The 27,925-nt window shown below is 35.8% G+C and overlaps 1 protein-coding gene across 1 annotated transcript in view; it reads right to left on the bottom strand.

The window, feature by feature from the left end:
• The window catches only part of vps8 (VPS8 subunit of CORVET complex), a 109,336-nt gene that overhangs the window by 39,446 nt on the left and 41,965 nt on the right, over positions 1-27,925 (bottom strand). The window contains exons 27-36 of the mRNA XM_079616163.1: positions 26,747-26,879; positions 26,561-26,659; positions 24,619-24,708; positions 20,362-20,408; positions 16,716-16,866; positions 13,185-13,274; positions 10,709-10,894; positions 10,500-10,581; positions 10,002-10,084; positions 2,677-2,757 (exon numbers count right to left, since the gene is read on the bottom strand). Of these exons, the coding sequence (XP_079472289.1) occupies positions 2,677-2,757; positions 10,002-10,084; positions 10,500-10,581; positions 10,709-10,894; positions 13,185-13,274; positions 16,716-16,866; positions 20,362-20,408; positions 24,619-24,708; positions 26,561-26,659; positions 26,747-26,879 (1,042 nt within the window). The remainder of the gene's footprint in view (positions 1-2,676; positions 2,758-10,001; positions 10,085-10,499; positions 10,582-10,708; positions 10,895-13,184; positions 13,275-16,715; positions 16,867-20,361; positions 20,409-24,618; positions 24,709-26,560; positions 26,660-26,746; positions 26,880-27,925) is intronic.

The raw sequence follows: 27,925 nt of genomic DNA, 5'->3' as shown, positions 1-27,925 counted from the left end.
GATGTTTGTTCTGGATCATTGTCCTGATGGAAAATCCATTATAAGATTTCTAGCACGGGATTTCATAGAATCCATGATACCATGTATCTGAGCAAGATGTCCAGGACCTCCAGCAGAAAAATAAGACCACAACATTAAAGATCCAGCAGTATATTTAATCCTACACATGGGGTACATGTATCCCTGTGAACAGCGCACCAATCCCATCACATCCATCTGGTGAGTTTGCTGTCCAAAAGGTATTTTTTCAGTTTAATCTGACCATAGAACCGCATCCTGTTGAAGTTCCAGTCGTGTCTGGCAACTGAGTATGCTGGAGTTTGTTTTTTGGTAGGAGCAAAGCATTTTTTTTTTTTTTAAACCTCTTCGAACTGTCCTCTTCGCTGTACATTAAGATAATATAGACACATGTCATCTTCTATGCAGATTCATAACATTTCCTGTTGATTGGAACTTCTTAATTATTGCCCTGATGGAGGAAATGGGAATGTTTAATGCTTTAGCTATTTTCTTACAGCCACTTTCTATTTTGTGAAGCTCAACAATCTTTTGCTGCACAACAGTACTATATTCTTTGTTTTTACTCATTGTGATGAATGATTAAGGGAATTTGGCCTTTGTGTTACCTCATATTTATACTCCTATGAAACAGGAAGTCATGGCAGGGCAATTTTATGTTCCTAGTCACCCTGGTGTCCTAATAATTGTAAATATGAAGGGAAATATACTTCAGATATATTTTACTCATAAGAATTTCAAGGGGTACCAATAACTGTGGCCAACGTGTATTGGAGAGAAATATTTAGGCCTACTTCATAATGTGATTTCATTATTGTGACATTCATTAGTTTTACTTCAATGAAAGGTTAGATGTGTGTGATTTTAATGAAAGATCAAAAGGATTAAAAATGCAGATTTATTTTCACAGCATTCTTTGAACATATTTACCAGGGGTGCCAATAATTCTGACCACGACTGTATGTGTGCGTGCCACTGATAACCGTAATAGGACCCGAGAAGTCCAGGGAGCCTCTTCAATTGTGCACTTGATAATTAATGAAGAAACAGCCATTAATGAGTTCTCATAACACTGCACCCTTAACTGACCCGATTAATGCAGCTGTGAGGATAAGCTGGAATTCGTTAAGTTTCATAGTTCTTCTGAGGCACGTCACTCTCTAAAACTTAATTACGAGGGATTGAGAAAGTGTTTAGGTATGCGTGTGCGACGGATCAATGTGTTTTAATAAATATTGCAAAAACATTTCCTGGTCCCTACTTTCTTATTAGTTGTATGTAGAGATGCACAGAATAAGTAGGTACATTTATTGCTATTGTATCTCCTTTTTTTGTGCCTATAATATAATCAATATACCAACCCAATTTATTGAAATTTGCCCCACTGTCATAACTTGAAATATTATCAGCATCTCGGATTACGACCAGTTTATTTTTTTATTTTTTTTTACTGACGTAAGTGATGAGATAATCAAATTAAAGGTACAAAAGCATTAAAACAACAAGTAAAATAAAGGGAAATGTTGATACTAAAGAACTTTTGTCTGCTTTTAAAAGAGGTAGAACCTAAATAATTTTGCACATAGGACAAGATATATATTTTGAAATAATATAATCCCAGTTTTTGTGCCAGTAAATATTCTCTACACTTGCTATTGGCAGGTGTGGTGTAAAGGTTTTTATTTTTTTAAGGATCTCACCTCACATTTCATTTCCAATTATCACATAAAACACTGTGAATTTAGCTGCTGTAGCTTGAGCTGTGTGAGCAGCACTAAAATAACTCATTATAATTTAACAAAGGTAAATGACATATCTGCTGACTGAAAACAGCAAGAGTGCAATTAATAGGAGAGCAAGATATCAGTGATGCACTATAGGTAGCTCTACTGTATGAACATATTTAATAATTTATCTTTGCAAGTCAGGCTGTGTAACAGCACCTCACAAAGCCCGCACTACACCCTAACAAAAAATTAAATAAATAATAATTGTAAAATGTAAAATAAAATGTAGTGATACCATGGAACAGAAAAATGATCTGACCAAATCTGAAATAACTTGAAGTGTTTGTTGACAGATGCTGTTGTAGAAATGTGCTATTCACAGCAGACAATGATGGATTTATTGCAAGTGTCCAATTACAGAGCAGTTACTGAGATAAATCGAGTAAGTATTCAGCTGGCCATCATGGTCTTACCATGGCAGCCCCCCATGATGCGACCCGCTACATATCAAATTAAACGGCTTCAACTTATATAAATCTACGTGATTTTAATAATATATGTCAAAATATCATTATAAAATAAATGTATACTTTTATTCAGCAAGGATGCATTGAACTGATTACAAAAAACTGATCACACTGTTACAAAAAAGCTGTTCTTTTAAACTTTCTATTCATTAAAAAATCCTGAAATAAATATAAATCACCATTTCAAGTGTTTTCAACATTAATAAGAAACATAAATTGAGCACCAAATCAGCATTTTAGAATGATTTCTGAAGAATCATGCGACACTGAAGACTACAGTAAAGTTGCTGAAAATTCAGCTTTGCCATCACAGGAATAAATTACATTTTAAAATATAATCAAATAGAAAACAGTTATTTTAAATAAAAATAATACAAAATTCAACACATTCAACACACACATACCTGTTCGTAGTTGAAGGTCTCTAGCATCCCTAAAATGAGCCCCTGGATCTCAGCCAGCTTTCCTTTCCCATATACAGGGTCCTGGAAGGGAGGACACATACACAGAGATAAATACATTTCTTATAGCTTTGATCATACTAGTAGAAACCTGTGACTGTCTGCAGGTTTCTACCAGTGAGAAACGATTCTGAAATCAATTTTAAAGGCTTGGTCTACAGTAAGCACAAATCAGGGAGTAAACAGTGCGTGCTGTCAGACTGCATTCACAATGACAGCTGATAACTCTCAGATGATGAAGGAGTGCGGCCTCAGTAACACACACTCGCCATCACTAGCTGTTATCACAGGACTGCACACACATGGGTAATTCTGCCCTCAGTAGGGGTTCAGATTGAAGCGGTCACAAAGATCAAGACCTGGAAGGACCCCCCCCCCCCACACACTCTCACACACGCACGCACGCACGGGTAAACAACACTCTACTTCTCTCTTATTAGCAGACAAACACTTGTTTGTTCATTTCATTATAACCATAACACACTCCTATCCTAAAGACCACCCCAAGAACACTAAGAACGATAACTATAAAGATAACTATATTAGTGTCCATACCAGTGGACGATATTGCTCTTCTCAAGGAAGTGATTGTGCGAGTGAAAAAAGTTACCGTCCTTGGTGTGAACGGGGCGTTCCTCTCCATTTCTTCACAAATTCTCAACATGAAAAAGTCATTTTCCCTCAGACTGATTTGTTTGTATGTATTTTGTGTTACAGCAACGTAATTGATTGATCTCGATAAGGTGCTTTATTGATCCTGCATGGAGAGAATGAGGAACAAAACTTTGTAATGTAAAGATTAAACTTTGTAGTTAAATTCTACTTTCTCCACAAGCAAAAAGATAAATGCAGCACACTGCCCAAGGCCAAAACTGCTCTTCTTCAGGAGAGATCATCACTCATCACAAACATCTGGAACATCAGATCCCTGGAGCTCAGGTCTCTCCCAAGCCTAAATCAAACACATGTTCTAGTAGAAGAATGAAAACACAACTCAATAATTCAATAATACACTCTTTACTATATAACACAAAAACTTAAATTAGCTATCACTGCTGCTATGGAGCTACCACCTGCGTATATGGTGCATCCCTCTAATCGGTATATGGTACTATGAGCTACCATTTATAGTTATATACTATTTTTTATAGTTAAATCTAGTGCAATATTACTCTGCATAGACAGTGCATAAAAAAGTATACCATGCGTTTAGACTTTTTAACGCTGTACAGAGCAGTCTAAATGCATTTTCATTTAGTTAAATTAACCACACCTAACATTAAAGTTTTTAATATATTGTAATATTTGCACAATTAATTTCCAAAATAATGTAGAAACAACAAAGAATTTGTAAATATTTGTTTAATGGCATCTTTTTACTAAGAATGAAGGCCAGTATCACTGATACTGATGTCTCTTTTACATGGATCCCCCCTCAATTTTAGCTATTAATTATAGCCATCCAACATTACAGAATAATTGAAAGCTATCGATTTTAACATTTAATGGTCTTAAAAAAATAAAAAATAAACATTTAAAGCTGCAGTCCGCAGTTTTTCCTCTTTGTCTCCATCTCTGTTTGAAATCTGCAATTGCAGTTATTGGCGGAATTATCAACTTTACGTGAGTTGTGCCTCGGCACGGCACAGCGCGGATGAATCCAATGTTTTGAGGAGAATATGTGGCTGTCAGTGACCGCGCCGGTGTGGATACTGGGCTGGCATGTTCGCAATCACAGATTATACTTTTTGGAAGTATGACCAACATAATAATTTTCACCGGAAAATGTCACCTGAACAAGTAAGTAACATCATTCACTGTAGTTCTGACCAACTAAGGGGAAACAAGCATTGCAGTAAATCCACCAGTACCACTGGAATTAAAAACATTATTAAAAGCGTACCGTTTTGAATCGAGCTAAGGCAAGCAGATAGTTTTGAACACTGGCTGGTTATGTACTTGCTCAAAAAATTATTTTGGAATAATTTTTAATCCAAAAAAGTTACGGTATGCAGCTTTAATAAGCTTTAATTTAAGTGAACTTAAAACAATCTTCACATAAGCCCATTGTAATAAATGTCACATTTACCTTTGGCTGTAATACTGTTCAACACTAAGTTTTTTTCCAAGCGTACATTAATCACAGACAGCAGCAGGTTTTTTAGGCTGCTGTCACTTTAAGACCTGAAGCACATGACCCAAATCTGACAAACATCCTATTTTCTTGACAAAAAGGCAATTATGGCATAATTTTGTGCTTTGTCCGCTTAAGCACAAAACAATTTTTTAAAAATGTTTTACATTTTCAGCAGCCATTACACCAGTCTTCAGTGGTACAAAATCCTTCAGAAACAGTTATCATCATCATAGTTGAAACCATTTTTTGCTGCTTATTACTGCAGCATAACGACCCCTTCTCGTCCTCTCACTGGGGCAACATTTATTGCTGCAATCTCCCCATTTCTTTATAGGTCCGGTATTCTGTAACATTTTAGCTCGAATGATGATGAAAAAGGATCAAATGGACAAATTGTATTGTATTCATCAAACTCAAGATAAAGCACAAAGAAATGAAATGGCTTGTTAGACACAAACAATACCGGACAATGAGTGAAACAAACTGAGGGACTTAAATACACAATGATAATGAATTAAATGCAAAGAAGCTGTGCTCATTAAATTAATCTCCATGAAATCAGATTAGTGTTGGGAAAATAGAAAAAAAGGACAACTAGAACTTAAGAAAAAGTCCATGAAAATGAAACCAAAGAGAGAATAACGGACAATAGTATTGTGTGCTAACAAAGTAAATGGTACATTTTGATTTCACGTGGAATTTAATTTAATCTCAGAAGTTTTTACTCCACCTCCTGCTTGACATCATTAATGGTGGTTCTATATTGCTGAACCAATGCGTTTTGAACAATGGATGAGCAACTAAGTTACTACAGTTTCGGGAAACAGTCGTGACTAGCTAGTTTATTTGTCCAATGGCAAAAAAAATAAAAGCCAATATTTATGAGTTACCTTAAATCATTAGGTCTACTCAGTTTTATTTGTCATGGTACCTTACATTTTAACTTACATTTACATAATTCATAAGGTATATTTAATTGATTCACTGTATTAAAATTTACTCATTCTTAAGTGTAAAAATGTTTTAGGAAAAAAATTGAGTGTAGTGAACAACTTAAACCAGCGTGGAGCTGATGATCAGCTTTGACCGTACTGGAACTGTGACATGTCACACGTGTCCTGTATAGACCACCACCCCATGACCCCCTTTCTTGTATTTCTGTTGTGGAGTGCAACCAAATTGGAAATCAAATGTACGCCATGAACTACATAATAATGAAAACAATACATCAATAAGCAAGCGTTCACAGCATGCACAGTGCATGCAGCTGCATCTGCCCAGATGTAAGGGCACATTCAAGACAACACCTGTTGATTATGTAATATATTGATTGCGATCATCTGTTAGTATAACTTGATAGGGTTTCTTATAACCTTTCCTGTTTCCTGTCAGAGTTGCATTTGCATTCACAGCAGCGTACTAATGATTACACACTGTGAGCAAATGCCATCAAATGTCACCATCAGCAGCCGGTCTGAGCCAGAGCTTCTCAGATAGATGCTGAAGCAGGGAGATTAATGAATCAACATGGGCCACAAAGAGACTATCCCTGAATCAAAATGAACATGTCCTGTATAACAAAAAACTGTAGTGACAGCAAATATTTATTTTCAGTTAATGTGCGTTTCTCTGTGATGTACAATACCATTCAAAAGTTTAGGCTCAGTAAGTTTCTTAAAGGGATAGTTCACCCAAAAATGAAAATTCTGTCATTAATTACTCAACCCTCATGTCGCATTCAAATCCCTAAGACTTCGTTTATCTTTGTAACACAAATTAAGATATTTTTGATGAAATCCTATGGCTCAACGGGGGCTCCAATGACAGCTATTTAATTAACACTTTGAAGGCCCAGAAATGGACTATCGTTAAAATAGTCCATGTAACTACAGTGGTTCAACCTTAATTTTATGAAGTGATGAGAAAACTTCTTGTGGACCAAAAAAAAAAAAAACTATTCAACAATTTCTTCTATTCCATATCAGTCTCTGTGACACATGCGCGTGTGATGACGCAGGAGCTGGCGTTCTGACATACAGTGGGGAGAAAAAGTATTTGATGCAGGTTTTTGCAGGTTTTCCCACTTTCCCACAAAGCATGTAGAAGTCTGTAATTTTTATCATAGGTACTCCTCAACTGTGAGTGACGGAATATAAAACAAAAATCCAGAAAATCAATTTTTTTATACAGGTAACGAGTTCAAACAGGTGCAGTTATTACAGGTAATGAGTGGAGAACAAGAGGGCTGAGCCGGAATTCTTACTGGTTGGTAGGTGATCAAATACTTATGTCATGCAATAAAATGCAAATTAATTAATTAAAAATCATACAATGTGATTTTCTGGATTTTAGATTCCGTCTCTCACAGTTGAAGTGTACCTATGATAAAAATGACAGAACTCTACATGCTATGTAAGTGGGAAAACCGGCAAAATCGGCAGTGTATCAAATACATGTTCTCCCCACTGTACATTCTTTGTTCAAGTCCCCTCACAGTCTCATTCAGCTGATAGGGCCATCAAGGGTCTATGACGTAAAACGTGATAGTGTCTTACAAATTTTACATTTATATATTGTTTATGTGAATGAGTGGACATGATGTTTTTCCACATCGTTTTGAAGCAAAAATTCAAGTCTTGTGAACAAATTGTCAGTATGGGTTTTATGGCCTTATTTCAGTGACCTCATTTTCTTTTCACAAACCACGCATAAACAACTTTCTGAAACCTACAAACTTTTACATACATGCTGCTCACATATTATTGTAGCATAGTTTGTGCTGAATAAATACAGTGTAATCAGACTTTAGCCATGAAAATGTTACAAGTAACAGAAATAAGCACAAATGTGCTTGTCAGGGCATGTCAAAACACCTTCAGTGCACAGAAAACACCTCAGACCCCCAGAGGGTTAATGATGTATAGTTTAGTTAAGTTATTCTTAGTTTTAATGTAAAAAACAACAACAACTTGATAGTGTAAATAAAGAAGACTTCATTGCGCCAGCGTCCTCCTGCTGGTTAACAGGTTAAATCTCTGATGACTCATTAAGAGCAATTCACCTTTAATCCTCAAGCTAGCCATGTCTGACAAACAATGATGATGTGATGTTTCACTCATAATTAAAATATTAATGTCACGGTCACTTGATGGTAGATCAGGTGAAGAAGCTGTCAGCGATCGAAATATTAATTTTAAAGACATTGAAAATTAAAGTTGAGATTGCGAATTTGAGCCAGATGTTAAATGTACTGGGGAAATTAGCTCTGACGACGACAGTGATGATGATAAAAAGCATTTGTTTAAATTGAACTCTTCCAAGTTCAATTAAGTAATGAAATATGCTTTATTTCATTTTTTTGTAATTGTTATTAAAAATCAAGAGAGTTTTATAGCGGCAATTAGAGAGCCATCCGTGTTCGATATAGATCCGGGTTGCAAAAGACCCGAATATGTAATAACGACTGTCGAAACATTCATGCATTTAAGGGTTAAAACACTTAATTGTTGGCAATTTAGTATTTATCATGACCAAATCTAGAGTTTAATTCTAATAACAAATCCTTTATTACCGGTTTAAAATGGTACATCACTTATCAGCTACATCAGGTGTGGTTAATTAAACAAATAATTTGTCAATTAAGGTGGAAAATGAATGAAGAACTCGCTATTTGTATATAACGCAATAGTTAATAGTTTGAAAATGAATTATAAGTGCTTTCTTACTGTTTATCAAGTGTTACTACCTATTATCAAGTGTTACCAAAAATCCATACTGACCCCAAAACTTTGAACTGAACAGTGACTTTGTAAACGACAAAATAATAAATTCAATTTAAAAAAAAAAAATTTATAAGCACGGGTTCAAAAGAAATCCCAGAAGTTCTAAAGACAGTAGTTTGAAGCAGAACAGCAGAGTGCTGGTGTAATAGCACTGATAAGGAGTGGGGAGACCGGAAGATCGATGGGGGAAGCTGACAGGACTGAATATGTGCAGATGAAAACAGATAAAGGTCTTCCACTGCCCAAAGCCTCAACCTATTCTTGATCTGTGGCATCGATCTCATGGAAAGAAAAATGTGTGTGTGTTTGAAACAGCTACACAAGGCTCTGAGCTGGAAGAGCCTTTGGAAAGCAAATGTACTGTTCAGCTTCTGCAGTATTTCCATCAATCTAAATATCAAGAGCGGATTGTGTGAAAGTGCATGACAAAAACTCATTTTAAAACATTTTAAAAGCTGCATCTGTAGATGCTACTGTAAGCAATTGTTCCTATTTACTGTGAATTATTTAGCATGTCCTCCATATTGAATAGATCTTAATCTGAACCTCCAGTAACAGTCCCTTAATTTTTTTTTTTTTGCAAAATGAAACCGAATATTAGTAAAATGTGCTTTTAAACAAAACTGACAAAACGTATAATTTTAAATGAAAAATGTGATCGTAAACGTATGAGTATGATATATAAAAAATGAATGAATGAAAAAATTAACCTAGCGATCTAAAAATCTAGTTGTTTATTCACACAATTATATAAGTGTAATAATAAAAGTAGAATGATGCAGTATCCTTATAAATGTTGAACTATACGTAATTGTAATTTGATAATCTGATTCAGATAATCTGAATTAGAATTAGAATATAACAGCGACACACCATCAATTGAAGTTTATAAATCCATTTATAATGGACTTAATATAATGCAATTACAGTACAGTGGATTTTATGAACTATAGCAACTGCACAAACTACATTTTCTAAACCATAACCCTGAAAAGTTAACAATTCCAAGATGGTTGATCTGTTGATATATCTGGAGCAGTCGAATGCAGAATCTGTGCAAATGTCTATGCGAGTATGTCAACAGTTTTTTGCACAAATAAGAACCATGGGATTTTGAGCTTGAGCCTGCAATCCTATTGTCAAGTCAGAAGGTTTCAAGTCTTTCCAAACAAATCCCACATACCCAACAGAACAATGATATCTCAATCTCATACATGCCACAATTACTGGAACACAGCGCACTGAATGCCTGCATGCGCACACAATGGCTGCCATTTAGTAACAGGCACAGGTTAAACAGCCCAGTTGTAAAACTAGCTTTAGGAGCTGTTAAAAAAGAATCTGCTTACCTGTAGGATGCGCTGAATGATGGCAGGTGGGGCAATAAAACTGGACATGCTGTTTAAGACTTTCATAGTGAGCTCTTTTAGCGCTGAGGAAAGAAAGAAACAATTGGGATTGACTGAGCCCTTTTTCACCCCATATATATATATAACATTTATTAACCCATATAACATTTATTTTCTTTTTATATCACTTATACATGCACAGTATGCAAATGCATCTAGGATTTGGACTTTTCTACTTGTAAATACGAATTCACTTGGTAATTTATGTGCTTGGAAATTGTAAACGCAATATATCCGACTCAACTTAAAGGCCGGCCGCATAAATCTTATTTAATCTATAGACAACTACAGTTTCTATTATTCAATTTTTTCATACTTATCATCATTTCAGAAGTAAAGCAAGAAATACTTAAATTATTCGGGGCATTGGAGGTTGAGGACCACTGCTATACTGTAGAAGATAAACTCAAAACTAGTGCTTGTGTGTTTGTGTCTCACCCTCTGAAGTGTGTTTGGCATCGGCACCTTTGAGTAGTTTCTGTGGTGACATCATCGCCTCGAGGAGAGGAAACCACAGAGCCTGAGAGTGACAGGAGATTGATGCACACACACAAAGCGAGAGAGAGACATGTAAAACCGTGAATAAGAAGATCGATACATCCTGTTCATGAAAAACACAACTCAGGTTGTTGGGACTGCACACACACCTCTCTCTGCTGCTGGTTGAGACCGTGCGAGCTCCTCTGACACAAAGCAATGATGTCATGCAGAGCTTCATCCACTATTTGTAACAGACTCTGCAGTTCATTGCCTGTCTCCTCCTCCTCCTCGTTGTTGGGCTTGTCTGCCTCTGAGCCTTTTAGGGCAAGTTTGTGCAGTTTGCCCTTCAGGGTCTGAGAAGCAGAGATCAACAGATCAATAGTGCATTTCCACCTGCCCTTTCTGTCTCACCAGGGATATTTAAGACACTGTTCTCTGAAACAACATCTAAATTAACTTTATGAGGAAATCCATTCTGCAGACTTCCAGATTTTTTTGCAAAATCTAAATCAGTGCTTAAAAAAAAGGATGCAGATTCTGCCATGGCTAGCATTACATTAGTAATGTAACAATATTCCAAACATTTTCAGTTAAACTGAAAGCTGATATCATACTTTTAAGGTGTGGTCACATTTACAGTTGTTTTGCCATTTCTACAGGAATCTGCATAATCTGGAATTTCGTGTGAGGGCAAAAGTTTTCCCAGGATTGCCAGCAAGCAGATTTCGCAGGAATCACCACATAGCTGCTTGGTTTGATAAATGATTTTTGTGTGAGCTATGATTCATACATCATTACACTATCGACAATAGACAATGGACAATGGACCTTTTATGCTTGTGAAATTTTACCAAAATTTGCAAATGTGACCACCCCTTTACACTATAAATCCAACAGAAGATGACAACTTTCATTTACAGTACATTTACTTAAGACAAACTGTTTACTTCAATACCTCGCCAAGATGGGCATTTTGAACAAGAAGAGCATTTGATTGTTTCATCTCGTGAACACATTACCACGAAGCGAGAGAACTCGTCACAGAGTGTGCATGGGCATACATATTGCGTTCAAAAGCAGTTGGTGAAGTAGTGATACTTTAGACATTAGTCTAGGGTCATACATTATGGTGATTCTCAATGGATACATTGAGACCCGGTGACTACATGATGGTGACATCTGTACAAAGTATTTTACTGTAATTAGATGCTCAGATAGCATTTTCCAGTGAAATTATGCAATACAATGGAATTAAGGATATTATTGGTCTTCATTAAACATCTATTTGTAAACTTCCTGTCCTTAATGTTTAAGGTCCAGTAATAAGATCTGCTGACTGTACCACTCTCTTGAGCACTTTATACTTCGGGGCAGTGCAGTTCCCACACTATGCTCTGATATGCCTAGTCAGGATACTTATAATAGTGCACTTACAGATGCTGACCAGGGTGTGATGGCATGCCAAACATCTCTAATTTGTGGAGAAAATCCGCTGACATGCTATTTATTCTTCTTTTTTTACCTCAGTGCTGGTGTGACAGGATCAGACTAACTTCTCTGTGACAGTAATTCTCAGAAACTGCTGACCCTCTTGACTTAAGTTTCCATCGATGCAAAGGTGTATGGTCACCACTCTGAAGGAGTGGTGGATGAAGTACACAAATCAAGTACTCGAGTAAAAGTACAGATACTCAATTCAAAATGTCATCTTATAATAATACTCTTCACAAGAATTGGATTAAACCACTCAACTCATATGGATTTGTTTTACAATACCTTTACCATAACCTTTCTTTTACGTTTTGGTGATCTGGAAATTAAATGGAGGTCTCATTAAAACTATATTCTGTTTTGAACATAAAATAAAGTCTTAAAGCTACACTGTATAATTTTTTTAAGTTGATTCTTACCAAAAACCACTTTGTTCTTTCAAAATGATATGTGATTCAAAATTACTTCTACCAACTAATCAAGTATTCTCGCAAGCGTAAATGTGCCATTTATAATACATACGGGTGAGCTGCTCGAATGGCGGAAGCAATGTTGCAGGGGTTGGAACGACATGAGGGTGAGTAAATGATAACAATTGAATTTTTTTGGTGAACTATCTGTTTAAGGGTTAAATGCAAGAATGCATCATATGTAAAAGACCTGTTCAATGTAATCCTGATAAAAATGTGTCCCTGAGCATGCGCTGACTGCCTGTGCTCACAGTGTTTTAGCAAATTTCCAAGTAAAAATAATTTACATGGATTTATAATAATACAATTGTATAATTATAACCATAATCATCCATATATTAAAAATGATTTAATGCAGAAAATGGCTGGTCTTAACAAATCACGTAAATAATATATTTTGGACTCAAACTGAAAAATGTTACTGAAAGACAATGAGTTTGCAGCTTTGCAGGTAAAATAATTACTGCTATTTGCTCCATTATGATTAAAATGTGGAAAAACAACAACAACAACAAACACCCATATGTTGTTAAAAATTCTAATGTATTTTATTTGTTATTGTATTTCAGTCATAATGGAGCAAATGCCATTCAAAGCAGCCAATAAGCATTTTAAGCTAACATGGAGCACTTGCCCAGTTTCGGGGTTTGCTGCAGGCTTGTGTGGTGTGATGAACTCAAACCTGTAGCAGCACTTCAAATGCTCCCTGTACATCTCCCTTCCTCTCCAGCAGGAAGGCTGTGGCCTCATGCAGCTTGTGTTTCTCTGTGATCTGTGATTAGACAAGACAGAGATAAGACAGTCAATTGTGTTGCAGTCAAATTGTCAAGATTATCAAGACGAATGATCCACTCCGAGCCGCCCACAGGACGAACAGACTCAGATTGAGAAAGTGTGTTTAGGTGAGACTGTTTGTTACTGAAAAAAACATTTCCATAATGAAACATTCAAAAACATTTTGGAACTAAAGGGGGTTGTGCAGAAGGCAGAGGAACACAAAAACAGGAATCCATGAATACAAAAACAAGGCAGGTATGAGAGTGCACAGAGAAAAACGACAATACAGACTGACAGAAACACAGTAGCAAGCAGATGGGTCTAGATATGGAGACATATACAAAGAGCAGTGAAACAAGATGGCAGGATTTTAGAGATGCTTTATATGTATGCAAGCTGTCCGTTCAAATATTTAGCAGGTGCCACTCAGCCTCTGTAAAAGTATTGATTCTCTCTTCTGTCTGTCTGTCTGTCTGTCTCAGCGCTTCAGCACGGCAGACATCTTCCCTCCCTCCATTATTCATTCATTCGTTCCTCCAGGCATCTTTCTGCCTGAGCCTGTCAGCTGGCACCCTAATTACATCAGATTGGCAAGCAACCTTTACTCACTCTATCAGTGGTTTCATGTTGATTGATTAGATAGTGTGTGGTCTACTAATCACAAACCTGCCCTGCCAAACCTGTCATTTGAGCGCTGAATTCGGTAATCATCTGTATTTCTGTGCAGAAACTGTCTTATTTACTAATCACCCGCAATCCAGTTTAAACAGTCGCTAAATGTGGTAAACTCACACTGAACCATGATTATTGAAGTCTCACTCAAATTTTTCAGCGTAAACATGCTTTCTTTTTATGTAAATTTGGCTCATTATAGATTGTGCCTTATTCACAAACTATCTGCCTGCTGGCAATTAGCATCACACTACTTACATGCAAACTCTCACTCTTTTTGACTAAATAACTCTATTGCATGGACAAAAATAGCTGAAATATTTAGCAAATGTCTTCTTTTGGTTAAATATATTTGAATTGACTTTCTGAGACTCCATTCAAAGAATAACCAGGATTTACATTCATTATAGAACTGATTTTGTAAAAAAAAAAAAAATTTTGATCATTGCAGTTGTTCATGTTATGACTGGACATTCAGATTCCTGCAGTAGTCAAACGTATTTTGCACGATTTTAATGAGCCAATCCAGGTGTCTGGATCACAGGAGTGCAGTACAATCAGAGCAATGTATGCCAGATTGCAGTAGCCTGCTACATCCTCGATAGGCTGGTGCTCAGAAGAAGTGTGAAAATTGTGTTCAGCATAGATTTGCTGGCCGCATTTGAGTCATTATTTGAATTCCTTTAGAGAATTGGGTTGTCTAAAACAATAAAATAAATGGCCAGCAAGCACAATATGTCAGCGTCTGTATGCAAAATATACTTTTCAATATGTGCTGACGAAACTCATGTGAGCTTCTCTAAAATACAACATTTGTGAGTCCTCATATTAGCTCCGTTCAAAAAAATTAGCAAAACTGCCCCTGGAGTCATAACGGAGTTCTGCCAACAGACGCAGAGTACTGAAAATATTGAAGGAAAAACACCACACCTATTTTATCAAATGAATGTGTGTGCCATGTATCGTTTGTGCTTATCAACTTGGTCTTTAGCTTATCATTAAGTTAAAATTCTGGGAATCAACTCTCTAAAGTCTCACTTCACTTGAGGATTGCTAATTGTGTGGGACATGTGTGTGTGTCTGGTTATTAATAGAGTGCTGCCCATAAAGAGCATTTCAAATCTGTCACTATTTGTAAAACCATATGCCATTTACTGAATTTGTCTGATTTTAGTGGAGAATGTTACATTGAGGCGAAATCACTTTTTGGTAGCTGAAAGCATTAACAAATTACCACAAATATATAATAAACAACTACAAGTGTTTTGGAAAATGGATAGATGAAAACATTCAAGGTAAAGGGGATTTGTAGAGCTTTGAGAATTATGGGCTTTCGAATTCTCTGGAAATCTGCAGCATTCAGTGAACATATACTACAACCTCATTTCCAGAAAAGTTGGGACATTTTGTTAATATAATCAAGAATCAGTGATTTGTTAATTCTCTTGAACCATTATTTAACTGACAAAAGTACAAATACATTTTTTTCAAAGTTTTCACTGACCAGGGGTGCGTTTCCCAAAAGCATCGTTAGCCAACTATGTTCGGAAGTTCCGTCATTATCAGCATAGTTCAACTAGTCGGTGTTTCCCGAAACCATCGTTTCAACGAACATTCGCAAACAGCATCGCAAACTTGTGTGATGATTGGAACGACAGCTCTCGACCTGTCGTTAGAAGCATAGTTTCTAGTTTACATGACATGTGGACTTAATAAATCCTTATCTTGAGCCAAATAAGCAAGCTGACATTCAGTACAATCTGTATCTTTTATTTAGAATACAATCAATCATTTAGTTTGTCAAGAGATTTAAAGCGTCGTTTTTTGAAGAGTGCGAATGTGCGAACGTGCTATGAACGAGCCTATGATTGAATAGCAAAACATCTAGCATTAATTCGATCTCAAACAGATTCATTAAAGAACATTATTACTCCACCACCTGCATGACATCATTAACCAACGTGGTTGAACGACCAATTTGCGACAATACGGTTTCGGGAAACAGTCGTGACTAGCTAGTTGATTTCTTCAACGATGCATCATACTATGGAAAATGCAGAGAGTTACGTTGTTGTACGGGAAACGCACCGCAACTAGATTGTATTTTGTGAATACCGGTATTAATACATTTGATTTTGACGGCTGTAAAACACTCCAAAAAAAGTTGAGAGAGAGGAAAAATAAAAGTGAAAAGATTACAGAATATCCAAGTTAAACTGTTCTGAAACAGTCAACAATAAGCAGGCAAACTAGTAATAGGTGAGGGTCTCGTGATTGCAAGCAGTCTTTGCCAGCAAAGATGGGTCATGGTGGCTCACCACATTTGTGCCAAATGTCCTGAGAGAATTGTCAAACAATATATATATAAAAAAAATATATATTAAAAAAAAAAAAATCACAAAGCAAGATTGCAAATAATTTAGGTCTTTCGCCACCTACCATACATAATATTGTGAAAAGATTTGTTACAACCTTCAAAATCTAATTTGTTAATGTTTACGAAATACAATTAAGTTGGTCAGTGAAAACATTGAAAAACATTTTTTTTCTTTTGTCAGTAAAATACAGTTTAAACAGAATTAACAAATGTACGGTAATCACAGATTCTGCTTTTCTGTAAATGGGGTTGTATTTATGAAGCTGCTTTACATTTAGGATGCTGACTTAAAAGATAGCTGCCTACATTAAGGCAGGAGACTACTAGGCAGCTCACCAGTTTTTGTAACAGTCCATATTTGAGTGTATGAGATTGATGCATTTATACCTGGATGGCCTCCTCCAGTCTGTAGTCCTGAGAGGTCTTAAGGAAGGCGATGACATGCTGAGGACTGAACTGGCACAGTAGATCCACTAAGAGCTCGTGAAGATCTGAGCCCAATCTTAGAACATTCTGAAGATTCAGACCCTCTCTGGAGCTGTTACAAAAAGAGAAAACCACATATTCACCTGATATTAGTATAAATAATATCGATACATATCGATAAATAATAATACTGATAAATAACCTATAATAGAGGAAACCATCACAAAACATTATGAGAAAAAAAGGAATTTCTAATTATCATATGTTGCAAAATGGTCATTTATTTGATTCAACAGACTACAGTGAGCATGTACACCACACATAAGAGCAGTCTGCTCAAGGCAACGGCTCTCATAAAAACCTTCAACAGTCCTTCAAAGCCAACTGCTGCTTATTGATGTTTAAGTCTACTGGCTTAAATGTGCCGTGAACAAGATCAACAGCCAGACCAAACCAAGGACAAACAGACCTCAAATAAGACTAGATCATGAACATACTACCGACTACAGTATCCTCAATAGTTTTCTGATAGCAACAGTGTAATTACCTAACTCAGTAAGAGAGAAAACTGAGAGAACTGAAGAATGAGAAAGATTTTTTGTTGTTATGAAATAAAAAGGGTTGATTGTGCGTTACATTTAAAATCTGCTCACGTTGTGAGCGATTCAGCGATTCTCTGACCCTTGCCAGTACAATTTGGCCCTTGTCAAAGTTGCTCAAATCTTTATTCCTGCCACATCCAACACATTGATTAGGAGAACTGATTTGTTTTCTTACCATCTAATCTACACAGACCTTAAAATGTGGCATTATTAGGAGATGACCAAAGATATTCGCATTGTTAAGAGAAAAGAAACGTCCCTCCCACCCTCCCTCCCTCCCTCCATTTCTCCTTCTCTTACAATCAAGTTATCACGTAGTGTGGGTTTTTCTCAGATCTCAATCATAGAAAAGCTCTCAAATCAAAGCCCAATCAGCCACCATCAGCTCCTGCTGTATGAGGCATGTGACAGAACACATCATCATCACATGTGAGATGCACTGTTCTACTCTGGTATGGGCCTGTCTTAACACATAAAAAGGCGTGTATGAATGAAGGATGATGTTTTTGAAGTGTATGAAGCTGTAAAAATCACAAAGAACATAAAATTAATGGATTCTGAAAGTACACTGAATCATTACATTAAGTTTCTGGCATGTGTTGTCTTATCAAAGTCATAGTAAATGCAGTTTTTTTTTTGTAAATAATAGAGCACATATCTGTAGTATAGATTAAATAGATAGTTCACCAAAAAATATTAATAATAAATTCTGTAATTGTTCAATCATCCTCATGTTGTTCCAAATATGCACTACTTTATTTGCTCTTTGGAACATAAGAGAAGATATTTTCAAAAATGTTTGCGCCCATACAATACAAGTTAAAGGGGTCCAAAACAACATTAGATCCCACTGACTTTCATTGTAAGGACAAAAAACACTACGCATTTTTTTTCAAATTATCAAATACAATTTTTTTTATCAAATTGAAATGTTTTGTAGTTGTTGCATGCCAAGGTAAATTGTTTGTACATGGCCAATAAAATATATATTTTCCATCAATAATAATACATTTCATACATGTTGGTGAATTGCCAATGAATAAAACTGACAATAATTTTGTTAACCATTTTAAAAATGTCAATCATTTACATATTTCCCTATATTTAACTTAACCATTTTTGAGAAGTCATATTTCTAAAGTTGTATGTTATACAGTAGATGCTTTCTTCAAATTACAATTGGTAGATTATTCGTTTTTATCTCAATCTAATTTCGCCTGTAAAAAAATGGCACAGCTTATGCCGTTCTCCTGGTAGTGTTACATTTAAAGTTTCCGCCAGAGGCTATTGTCACAGATTAGACATTTTTATAGTGAAGTCTGTAGTGTGTCCTTATCATTAAATGTGACTGATTTCATCACTACAAGAGTCCCAGAGTGCCAACAACAGGAAAGGATGTTTATTAATACAAACTACCCTGAATGAATTCAGCTCTGTTGTCCAAGATGAGACTCTGTAACAAATTGAGATGGGAGGTTTCTAAGGACGGGAAGATCGTGAGGAGAAACACGCTTTGAGGCCTGGCCTGAGAGTTAACTCAGATTTTTTATCACAGATGAGTTTTGCCCCTGAGGTGCCATATGTCCTATTAAGGTCACCGTGGGTCAGCTACAGCAAAAACAGAGTTGTAGCTCTGAGGGTCTACCGTGCTGCAGAAATGAGCAAGCATTGATTTGTGGCTGTGTCTGAAACTAAAGCAGCTGTAAATTCGGGTGAATGTGAATGTGTAACAATACAAATCTCGATTTATAAATAAATAAATTGAAATAAAAAAAATAAAAAAATTAAACATGCATGGATGAATCCTTCACAATAAGATCAATAACATGCATTTAAAAAATATAAAGGGTGAATTTTTATTTCACGTCGACTTAAACTTGAACCATCTTCCAGTATCATACTCAGCAGGGATGCACTGTTACAATTGGTCATTGTTTTCATGTTATAACCTGTTATAATCTATAAAGTACAACATGTTATTTAAAAAAATTAAAAATACATTAAATTGCTTACAATGCTACAAATTAATTTAGGCCTCATATGTACAATATATAATAAAAATTATATTCAGCAAAAAAAATCTACATATAAAAATATGGGACATGAGCATGTATAATTAACTCTCTAATATTGGTCGCTTTGGTACTGATATATTGTGTGTAAGGATCTATCTTTAATAATGTGGTCTCCATGTACAGTATGAGATAGGTCTATGGGATTTTTCTACACATTTTATCGTCCACCAAGTGAAAATTACAAGACTGATGACTGAAATTATCTCTTCAAATTAAAACGTATTAATCCCATTTTTTCCACCTTTTATCCAATCAGAAAATCTCACAGCAGAATACATACCACCATTATCTGCCTGCAAATGACCGTTCAGCAGTGAAAAGACTACTGTACTGTCAGTGTGTCCTCCACTCTGTTTCTTAACCACAGGCTGTCGACAGCAGCATGTACAAAACTCACTACAGATACCGATCTTAATCCTTGAGTCCTGTTTGTCACAGGCAGAAGAAGAACGACACAAGCTAAAAAGTGGGGGCAGAGCTTAACGGACTCCAGGACAATAAAAAGGGTGAACAAGTAAATGAAATACTAGGTCAAGATAAATGGATGTGTGGCTGAGGTCATTTGAGAAAAAGAGATGAAGGAACGATGTTTGAGACGGAGACAGATGATGACAGAGATGGCTGTTAACTTTCACAGAGACTCCAGCTGTTCACCAATAAATGTATTTACGTATGCAATAGTGTAGTCGGATAATAGGCAGTCCAGCTTTATTAATCGAAAATATTTACACGGCAAGGCCTTATGTACAGATCCTATATTTTGAATCGTTACTGCAGGGCACATACAGTATATTTGACATCCCTAGTGCTCTGAGAATGTATGGAAAGAGATATTTTCAATAAGTATGTTTAAACGCAACACAGAGAGCAGGTAAAAATGAAACAACTCCTGAAGAGAGACAGTGTTGGGGAGGGTACCGCTATTATTACCTGGGGTCCAGGAGGCACTTTAGAAACTGGAACACCAAATAGCCATCCTGCAGACACAGAGAGCTCAACATCAAAATATGATTCACTTTCAAACAGATTGCAGTCATGTAGAAGTACAACCCTGGGATATTTTATCAATATTCAGCCAATATTGGTTATTTGCTTCAAATACTATACAAGAGGGGTTAATAGAGTACAGCCAGATGAAGACAGATATGTGTCTAACAGATGAAATGTTTGAAATAAGATATCATGTACATCAGACATGTTAGTGTCCAAGTATGCACTACAAGAATGTGACCTTTGATATTTTAGCTTTCAAGACTGTGCGTCTTTGTTCCAGACACTGTCGTTGTGTAGGCACTCGTAAGACTCTAGTTACAGTGGGCACTTGTAAGATTAGTTATAAATTGCGTAAACCCGGGCAGACCTAGTCTGATCAACTTGCAGTTAGCAAATAGGTATCTAGTAGAGGTCGACAGATTGATCAGTTCTGCCGATTAATCCAGTAGCACCTCACTGCAGTACACGAGATCCAGGGGGCGGAGTTGGATCCAGATCTAAGGGGTGGAGATTGGTAGGTTTAGGGGTGGGTTTAGGGATCAGGGGATGGAGATGGGTAGGTTTAGGTATATGTAAGTTGGGAGGAGTTGGATCCGGATCCAACTCCTTTCGTGTTCTGCAGTGGGGACCATCTTGATTAATCGGCACCAATAACCGATTGCTGGAACAAGCGGTTGTCGGCAAAAGTCTATACCGATAGTTTTTCTGGGTTGCGTCCGTTGCTGGAGTGGCTGAGAAGGGTCGGCTGTCATTATACAGTACGAGAGCGTCCTCTAGAGGGAAAATAAAAACTAAAATAAAAACACGACGCCTCGTGGAGTTTGTTTTGACACATGAGACTGCACAGAGCGGGACATTTCAGATACGCATATAAAACAACGAAACAGAATGGGGCTGTTTACACCAACACTTCATGCGTTTTCTCAGATCGGATAGCCATCTGATTTATCAAACCGATTCTATTTACACCTGGTCACATAATGTGTTTTTGCAAACACTCTTCTTCAATTTTTTTGTTTTTGCTATCTTCAATTCCCGCGCTATATACAGAGTTACTGGAGTGCACGTCACCGAAAGCAACAGCTGTAATTTAATTGATCATCAGCTAAAATTTCAAAATCAAAGGCCGCAATAAGAGAGAGCGGCAACAGCCCTGGTAAGATCATTTTGTTACTTTTAATGATGATGATTGTGTGTTAAGCGTCTTCGACTTACTTTCACTTTGATTTGGCTACAGGCTAGAGGCACACATGATCAGGGGGCCTCTGTTCAACGTTTTTTATTGCAAATGTTACTGAAAGGAGGTTTTAAAATAACAGGCAATTGACAAGCGAATAGCGCGCAGGACGGATTAATGTTACATCATCATCCTCGATGTCACAATGATTTGGCTTTTCCAATTAATGTATTCAAATATTATTAGGCTACTTTTATTATTAAAGTAATATTACAATTTATATGGCACAATTATTGTATAGTGCATCACCGCATGACCGACATACTGTGAGGATAATTGAAGAATTGGGGGGTTATCTTACTCATTGTAAATGTTTAAAAAACATTTAGGTCTGTTGTACAATGAATTATAGGCCGATTATTACAATTATGAATGTCTATAATTAAAATTATTACCGGTAATGGGGTTCTAAAAATCCCTGAGCATAGTGGCCTGTGTCGACCTTAATCAGCCCCTGATGTCTACAGTACATGTTTTATATCATTATAAAGTAACCCATTTGTTGACTAGATGCAGTATTAGTGGAGAACAGCAGTATGTTTGCTGTCGAGGCTGAGAGGACGTTGACATTAGTAGTACCTCAAGCAGTTAAAACAGTGTGTGACAAAAACACCAACCCAAATGTTTAATGTCACGATTGTCACCATCTATTCTGCATTACTTTATATCCAGCTGGTCACTTGTATGCATTCGTTATGCAGCGAAGTTGCATATTTAAAGCTACTGATGTGATAAAAAGCAAATTGGTATGTTCATGCAGCTGAGAGAAACCATTAACAAATTAGAGAAACATTCAATGTCTGTTCTTTTTTAAATCGCCACTGTAACACACATTTTATTAGATATTAATATGATAAGATCCTCCAGTACATCCCAAAAGACTTTCAATGAATTTAAGGGTCTGGACTCAGAGGTGCCAATTCATGTGTGAAAATGATTCATCATGCTCCCTCCCAAACATTCTTTTACTATTAGAGCCTGATGAATCTTGATATTGTCATCCTGGAATATGGCCATAGTGTGTCTTCCTACATGGTTGTTTAAGAAATGAAAAGCTACACGCTCCATCAATTAGGGTTAGAAGAACTGTTGCCAAATATATAACATGGCAGGAACATAATAATCACTGCAATAATGATCCAATCATAGACTCTAAAGCATTTGCCTATTTAAATCAAAACAGCAACTTTTTTGGCCAGGCAGTGTATATTAAAAAGTATATTTAAAAAGTAAAGTACATTTTCATGGTTCAGTACCATTTTCTTTTTTTATTAAAGTTCAGTCCTGTTTTATGTGTTATGGTTGTTTTCATTCATTGTCCATTTTAAAAATTATTGGTGGATCAATCGGTTATCAGACAGTGTGGTCCAAACTTATCGTTATCGGAAAAAAAAATCCAATATCGGCCGACCTCTAGTACTGTATCTAGACTTACTTTTCAGATTAAAATTAGTCCAATCTATCTTTTTTATGTAGCTGGCTTAAATTATAAACTCATTATTAGTAACTAAGCAGTTAATGCAACTGGCCACGACAGAAATGGGGTTAAAACAACCACCAATCCTTTCTTTATGTACTTAGATGACAAGAACAAACTCTCACATTTCTATGTGAAGGGTTGTCACGATACCAAAATTACAGTAGTTGGTACCAATACAAAAAACTTTTGGAACTATTTTACTATTTTATTTAACTATTTGAAAATTAAAATACATTTGTTTATTATTTAAGATGATAATAATTATAAGTAAACATTGTTTATAAAAAAGAGTGGAAGTGTGGGGGGGAATTAAGTAAAGAAAGAAAATAAACTTTCAGACATTACATAGAACAAGTGGCAGGTCTCTTAGTTTGCCTTTACTTAATTCACATCTATTTTTGACATTCAGTATCAGATTGTGTTGTACCTTTATGCTAACGCTTTGGCTATATCACCATCAATCATTGCAGTTTTGGATTCAATCACACAATTAAATACATTTGTAAAACCAGAAACTTTGCAGTGTAGTAAGCAGCTTGGAAAACACAACTTTTATTCAAATGATATGGTTATAAAGAAAAGCGAGCAAAGAGCACTCCCTTTATAATCATTGAAGCTACCAATTCAGCACCAGTTTACTGAGATCTACACTCCTGAATAAAACAAATTCATATATAAAATGGTTAACCCTGAGCATGTCATGGGTTTGTCTATGAGAGTAAAAATCTGCTCAGTTTATACAGACCATTATTATTCCTGTCCTCATCATCTCCGTCACTTTACCAAATGCTCCATACTTTAATGAACTACAAATCATTAAAACAGTATTAAATGTTATTCTCACACTAGTCTTTGACTGTGAAAAAAAAACCTTTAAAACTTGTTTATTTTCCCCTCATTCCCCTTGTATCTTCTTCTTATCGGCACATATGTTTGCACAAGCAGGCTTTTCAATTAGCACCTTCCTGACAGTGTGCGAAAGATAACGCAAACCCAATTACACACAGCACTGCAGATAGAGCGTAATCCATTTACTGACACACACACACACACGTGGGCCTCAGGGGGGCCTCTTCCCTCTCATAGACATTAACTGACACTATCTTAAGATGAGTGAATAGGAAAAGAGACAATGCACAAACACATTAACACACACCAAAGGGGAATCAAACACACAATACAACACTGACAAACTCCTTTAGAAGTGCTATTCTTAACAGTCCAGCCTGTCGAAAGATAAATTGTGTGTGTGTGCAACAGAGTGCATTAGATTAAAGTCTCTCTGTATTTTTCAGTGAATGTAATAATTGTTCTGATGTCATGTAACTGAATGTAATGTAAAATGCCATCAGAAAACTGTATAGGGCGGATTTGAACCTTCATTTCAACGTGTCTGGAACGTGCTAACGGAATAGCGGAGCTTTTTAACTCTCCCATCAAGCCAACGTCAAGTCATGAAGTTAACAATGCTGCATACCTGCAGAGATGTGATGATAGACTGCACCTCATCTGCAAAGTGCACCGCCACCAGCTCAGCTGTCTTAGCAGAGTTTAGGCTGACCAAATCCTACAACAGAAAAACAATGAGAAGAACTAATGAGATAAAATAAATATATATATATTTATTTTGGTTAAAGTTGGTTAAACCTATATCAGGTTTCACCAACTTATCAGGTTTCAAATACATCCATTTTTTATAAACTATTTGTTTTATTACAAATGTCATTGGCAATATAATTTCTTATTTGTATTTTTATTGTTGCTTTAACCCTGCAAAGCCTGACATATGAAATAATTGTCCAAAATAATTTTTATTTTTTGAAAAAGGAACAGTTTATTGAACATAATTATAGACAAAAAAATAAATAAAAATAAATAAATCAACAACAAAAAAGTTTGTATGTTTGTTTTTGTTGAGTTTTGATACACCCATTTTTTAAGGTTCATATAGTATGATATAGTAGAATATGGAGCTCGTACTCGAGCTTATCCTTTTTATTTAAATAAAAATAAATTAGATGCCCAAACTGAGCAAAAATATGCAATTTGGTGCAGTTGCTAATATTTATATGGCCAAAAAGTAAGATGAAATTCTGCTAGCTTGTAATGTAAATCAATGAGATCTTTCTAACACTGAAGCAGAATACTTACATAAAATGCATTTACATATCAGTTGTCACTCCATCTCTTCATAATATGGGTTAGAAATTATATTCAAATACTTAATTTAATGATCAAAGCTTGGTAGTTTTTATTGTGGGGGGCAAAAAAAAATTAACGCAGTTCAATACTGAATGTTCCGATCCAATCTGACTTCTGACCTGTAATGCTCCCTAAATCATAATCATACACCGTTCCTCCATTCGGTCCCCTGAGGGAGTTTTGGTTCCGTGTCACTGTCACCTTTGTTGCCTTTACTTTTGGCTTGCTTAGTTGGAGACACTTAACATTCAACAATATTATCGATCTGCCTGCATTGACACCATTATATGAGAACTGAACTGAGCTGGACGATGACATCACGGTTTTCTCCAGAGCTGGACTATGACTCTATTTCCTTCTAGACACAAACTCTGTTGCATCATTTTTCCTGTTATCACTGTAAAGCTGCTTTGAAACAATCTGAATTGTAAAAAGAGCAATATGAATAAAGGTGATTTGACAATACAATCCTGAGAGATGACCAAATAAACTTTCCTCAAAAGCCTGTTGAATCATATTTGATTTTTCTAAAACATGATGTATGGATCATTAAGTGAACCTAATTTACTTCGGTCCAGTAAGTGTTCATCTTGAAATATATTACTAACAATATAAAATCTATTATTACAGTTAACAGTTTTCGAATTCTACTAAAAGGCCTTTTACTTACTAAAAAAGTATAAATTATCAATCAGAAGGCATATTGAAATTTGTGTACCGCAGGTCTCTCAGCAAAGATTTGATCATGTAGGTAATGTACAGGGGCCTGTATCAAATATAATACAGTAGGCTCGAACTGACAAGTTTGATCAAAATGATGATCATTGTAGTCCAGCATGTTCAAAGAGCATCTTTTGAAGCAACAACATATTTTGTGCAAATAAGCTGACATGTTCAGTCACAATTTTGCTAATCCTCATTTTCATTTATCCTTTATTTTATGTTTCACGTTTTTATTTCTAAAAAAACAAACAATTTATTTAAAAATTTAAAGCCAGATTTTCAATGTGGACTCAACCGAAAGACTGTCAAATGATGCGGTGGCATCGACTGATTTTAGTGTTCTCAATTTGAACAATCAGAGGAAGTCATTTGGACAAAGACCATTGACTGAACAAGATGAGAGAGAGCGGGGCCTGATGAGAATAGGGCCTAAAATTAGCTCTCTACCTGGAGTGTGCTAGAGGAAGAATTATTTGAAGCCTTGTTTGACTCACCTTGATGTGTTGAAGGGCTTTGACCCACACCAAATGTTTCTCCTCTGAGCTGTAGCCCGGCATGGACAGAATGTTATGGATGTAGTTGAAGAGCTCCTCCTGGAGTTAGAGAGAAAGATTAAGTACAGGAATAACAGGAATGACAGGAAAGAAAAGAGTGAAAAGGGAGGGTTTGAGGTCGAGTACCTTTCTCAAAGGGTCTTTCAGGTAGCAGTCGACTATTTTGTCGTAAAGGTGCTTTTTTTCATACATGAACTCACAGATTTGATAACTGAAAGAGAGACAACAAAAAGAGAGACAACAATAGAAAGGGTTTGATCTTCAGTATAAAGATCACAATTTCAATGTCTTCACCTTGAGGAAATCAATATGATACGTTCAACTGCATTCATTAGATTTATTATGATTTAATGGCAACCTCACGGCTTTTGAAGTCTAGCTTAGAGTGGATCACATACGCGTTCTGTAACCATTGTTCCTGGTAGTAATTTCCATGTGACTATTTTTAGGGCAATTACTGTAACTTTTTTTCTTTTTGCATTGAGAAATTTCAGACAATTAACCACATTTTCCCCCACATTATCCTTACAGGTGATTATCATTACTTTACTGTAATGCAAGAAAAAAATACTGAAAAACAAAGTTAGTTTATTTTAAATCAGCATAAAGTCAGTGCAACAAATACTATCATTGTATACACTACTGTTCAAAAGTTTAGGATTAGTAAGATATTTTCACATTTTTCTAAAGAAATAGTATTTATTTGGTCAAAAATACAGTACAACAGTAATATTGTGAACTATTATTCCAATTTAAAAATCACAGTTTCTTGGTGATACTTTTTACAGGATTCTTTGATGAACCCTGACAGCATTTATTTGAATTGTTTTTGTAACCAATGTAATATGCTTAAATAGTCTTTTAATGAATGCTTACAATAAAACATTTTCCTAAAAAAATTATTAAAGTAAAATATAATTTCTCATTTCTTTCTTTTGATTTCAGGGTGAAATATGATCTGGACATAGAGTCTTGTCTCACCCATGTGCACTTAAGTTATTCTGGCAAGAAATTATATAACTAACATTTATGTATCTGTAACAGAAAAATGTTCTATTACAGTAACCTAATTAAGGTGCATATTAGTGAGTTGACTCTATGAGGTACATTTTATTAATCAACCACATTTCCATAGAATATGGAAATAAATGTCACCTTGAATCATATGCCGGACCCTTAAAAATGATGATTTGTTTTGATCTACGAATGGCTTGTTTATGTTGTCCGTAGCCATTTTTAAGAAACTGCTGAAGACGTATCTTTTTCGGCAGCACTTCCAGTAATACTAACACTTTCTCCTCTATT

The sequence above is a fragment of the Phoxinus phoxinus genome, assembly GCF_949152265.1.
Source record: "Phoxinus phoxinus genome assembly, chromosome: 6".
NCBI classification, from domain to species: domain Eukaryota; kingdom Metazoa; phylum Chordata; class Actinopteri; order Cypriniformes; family Leuciscidae; genus Phoxinus; species Phoxinus phoxinus.
This window is presented reverse-complemented; position numbering and strand designations above follow the sequence as displayed.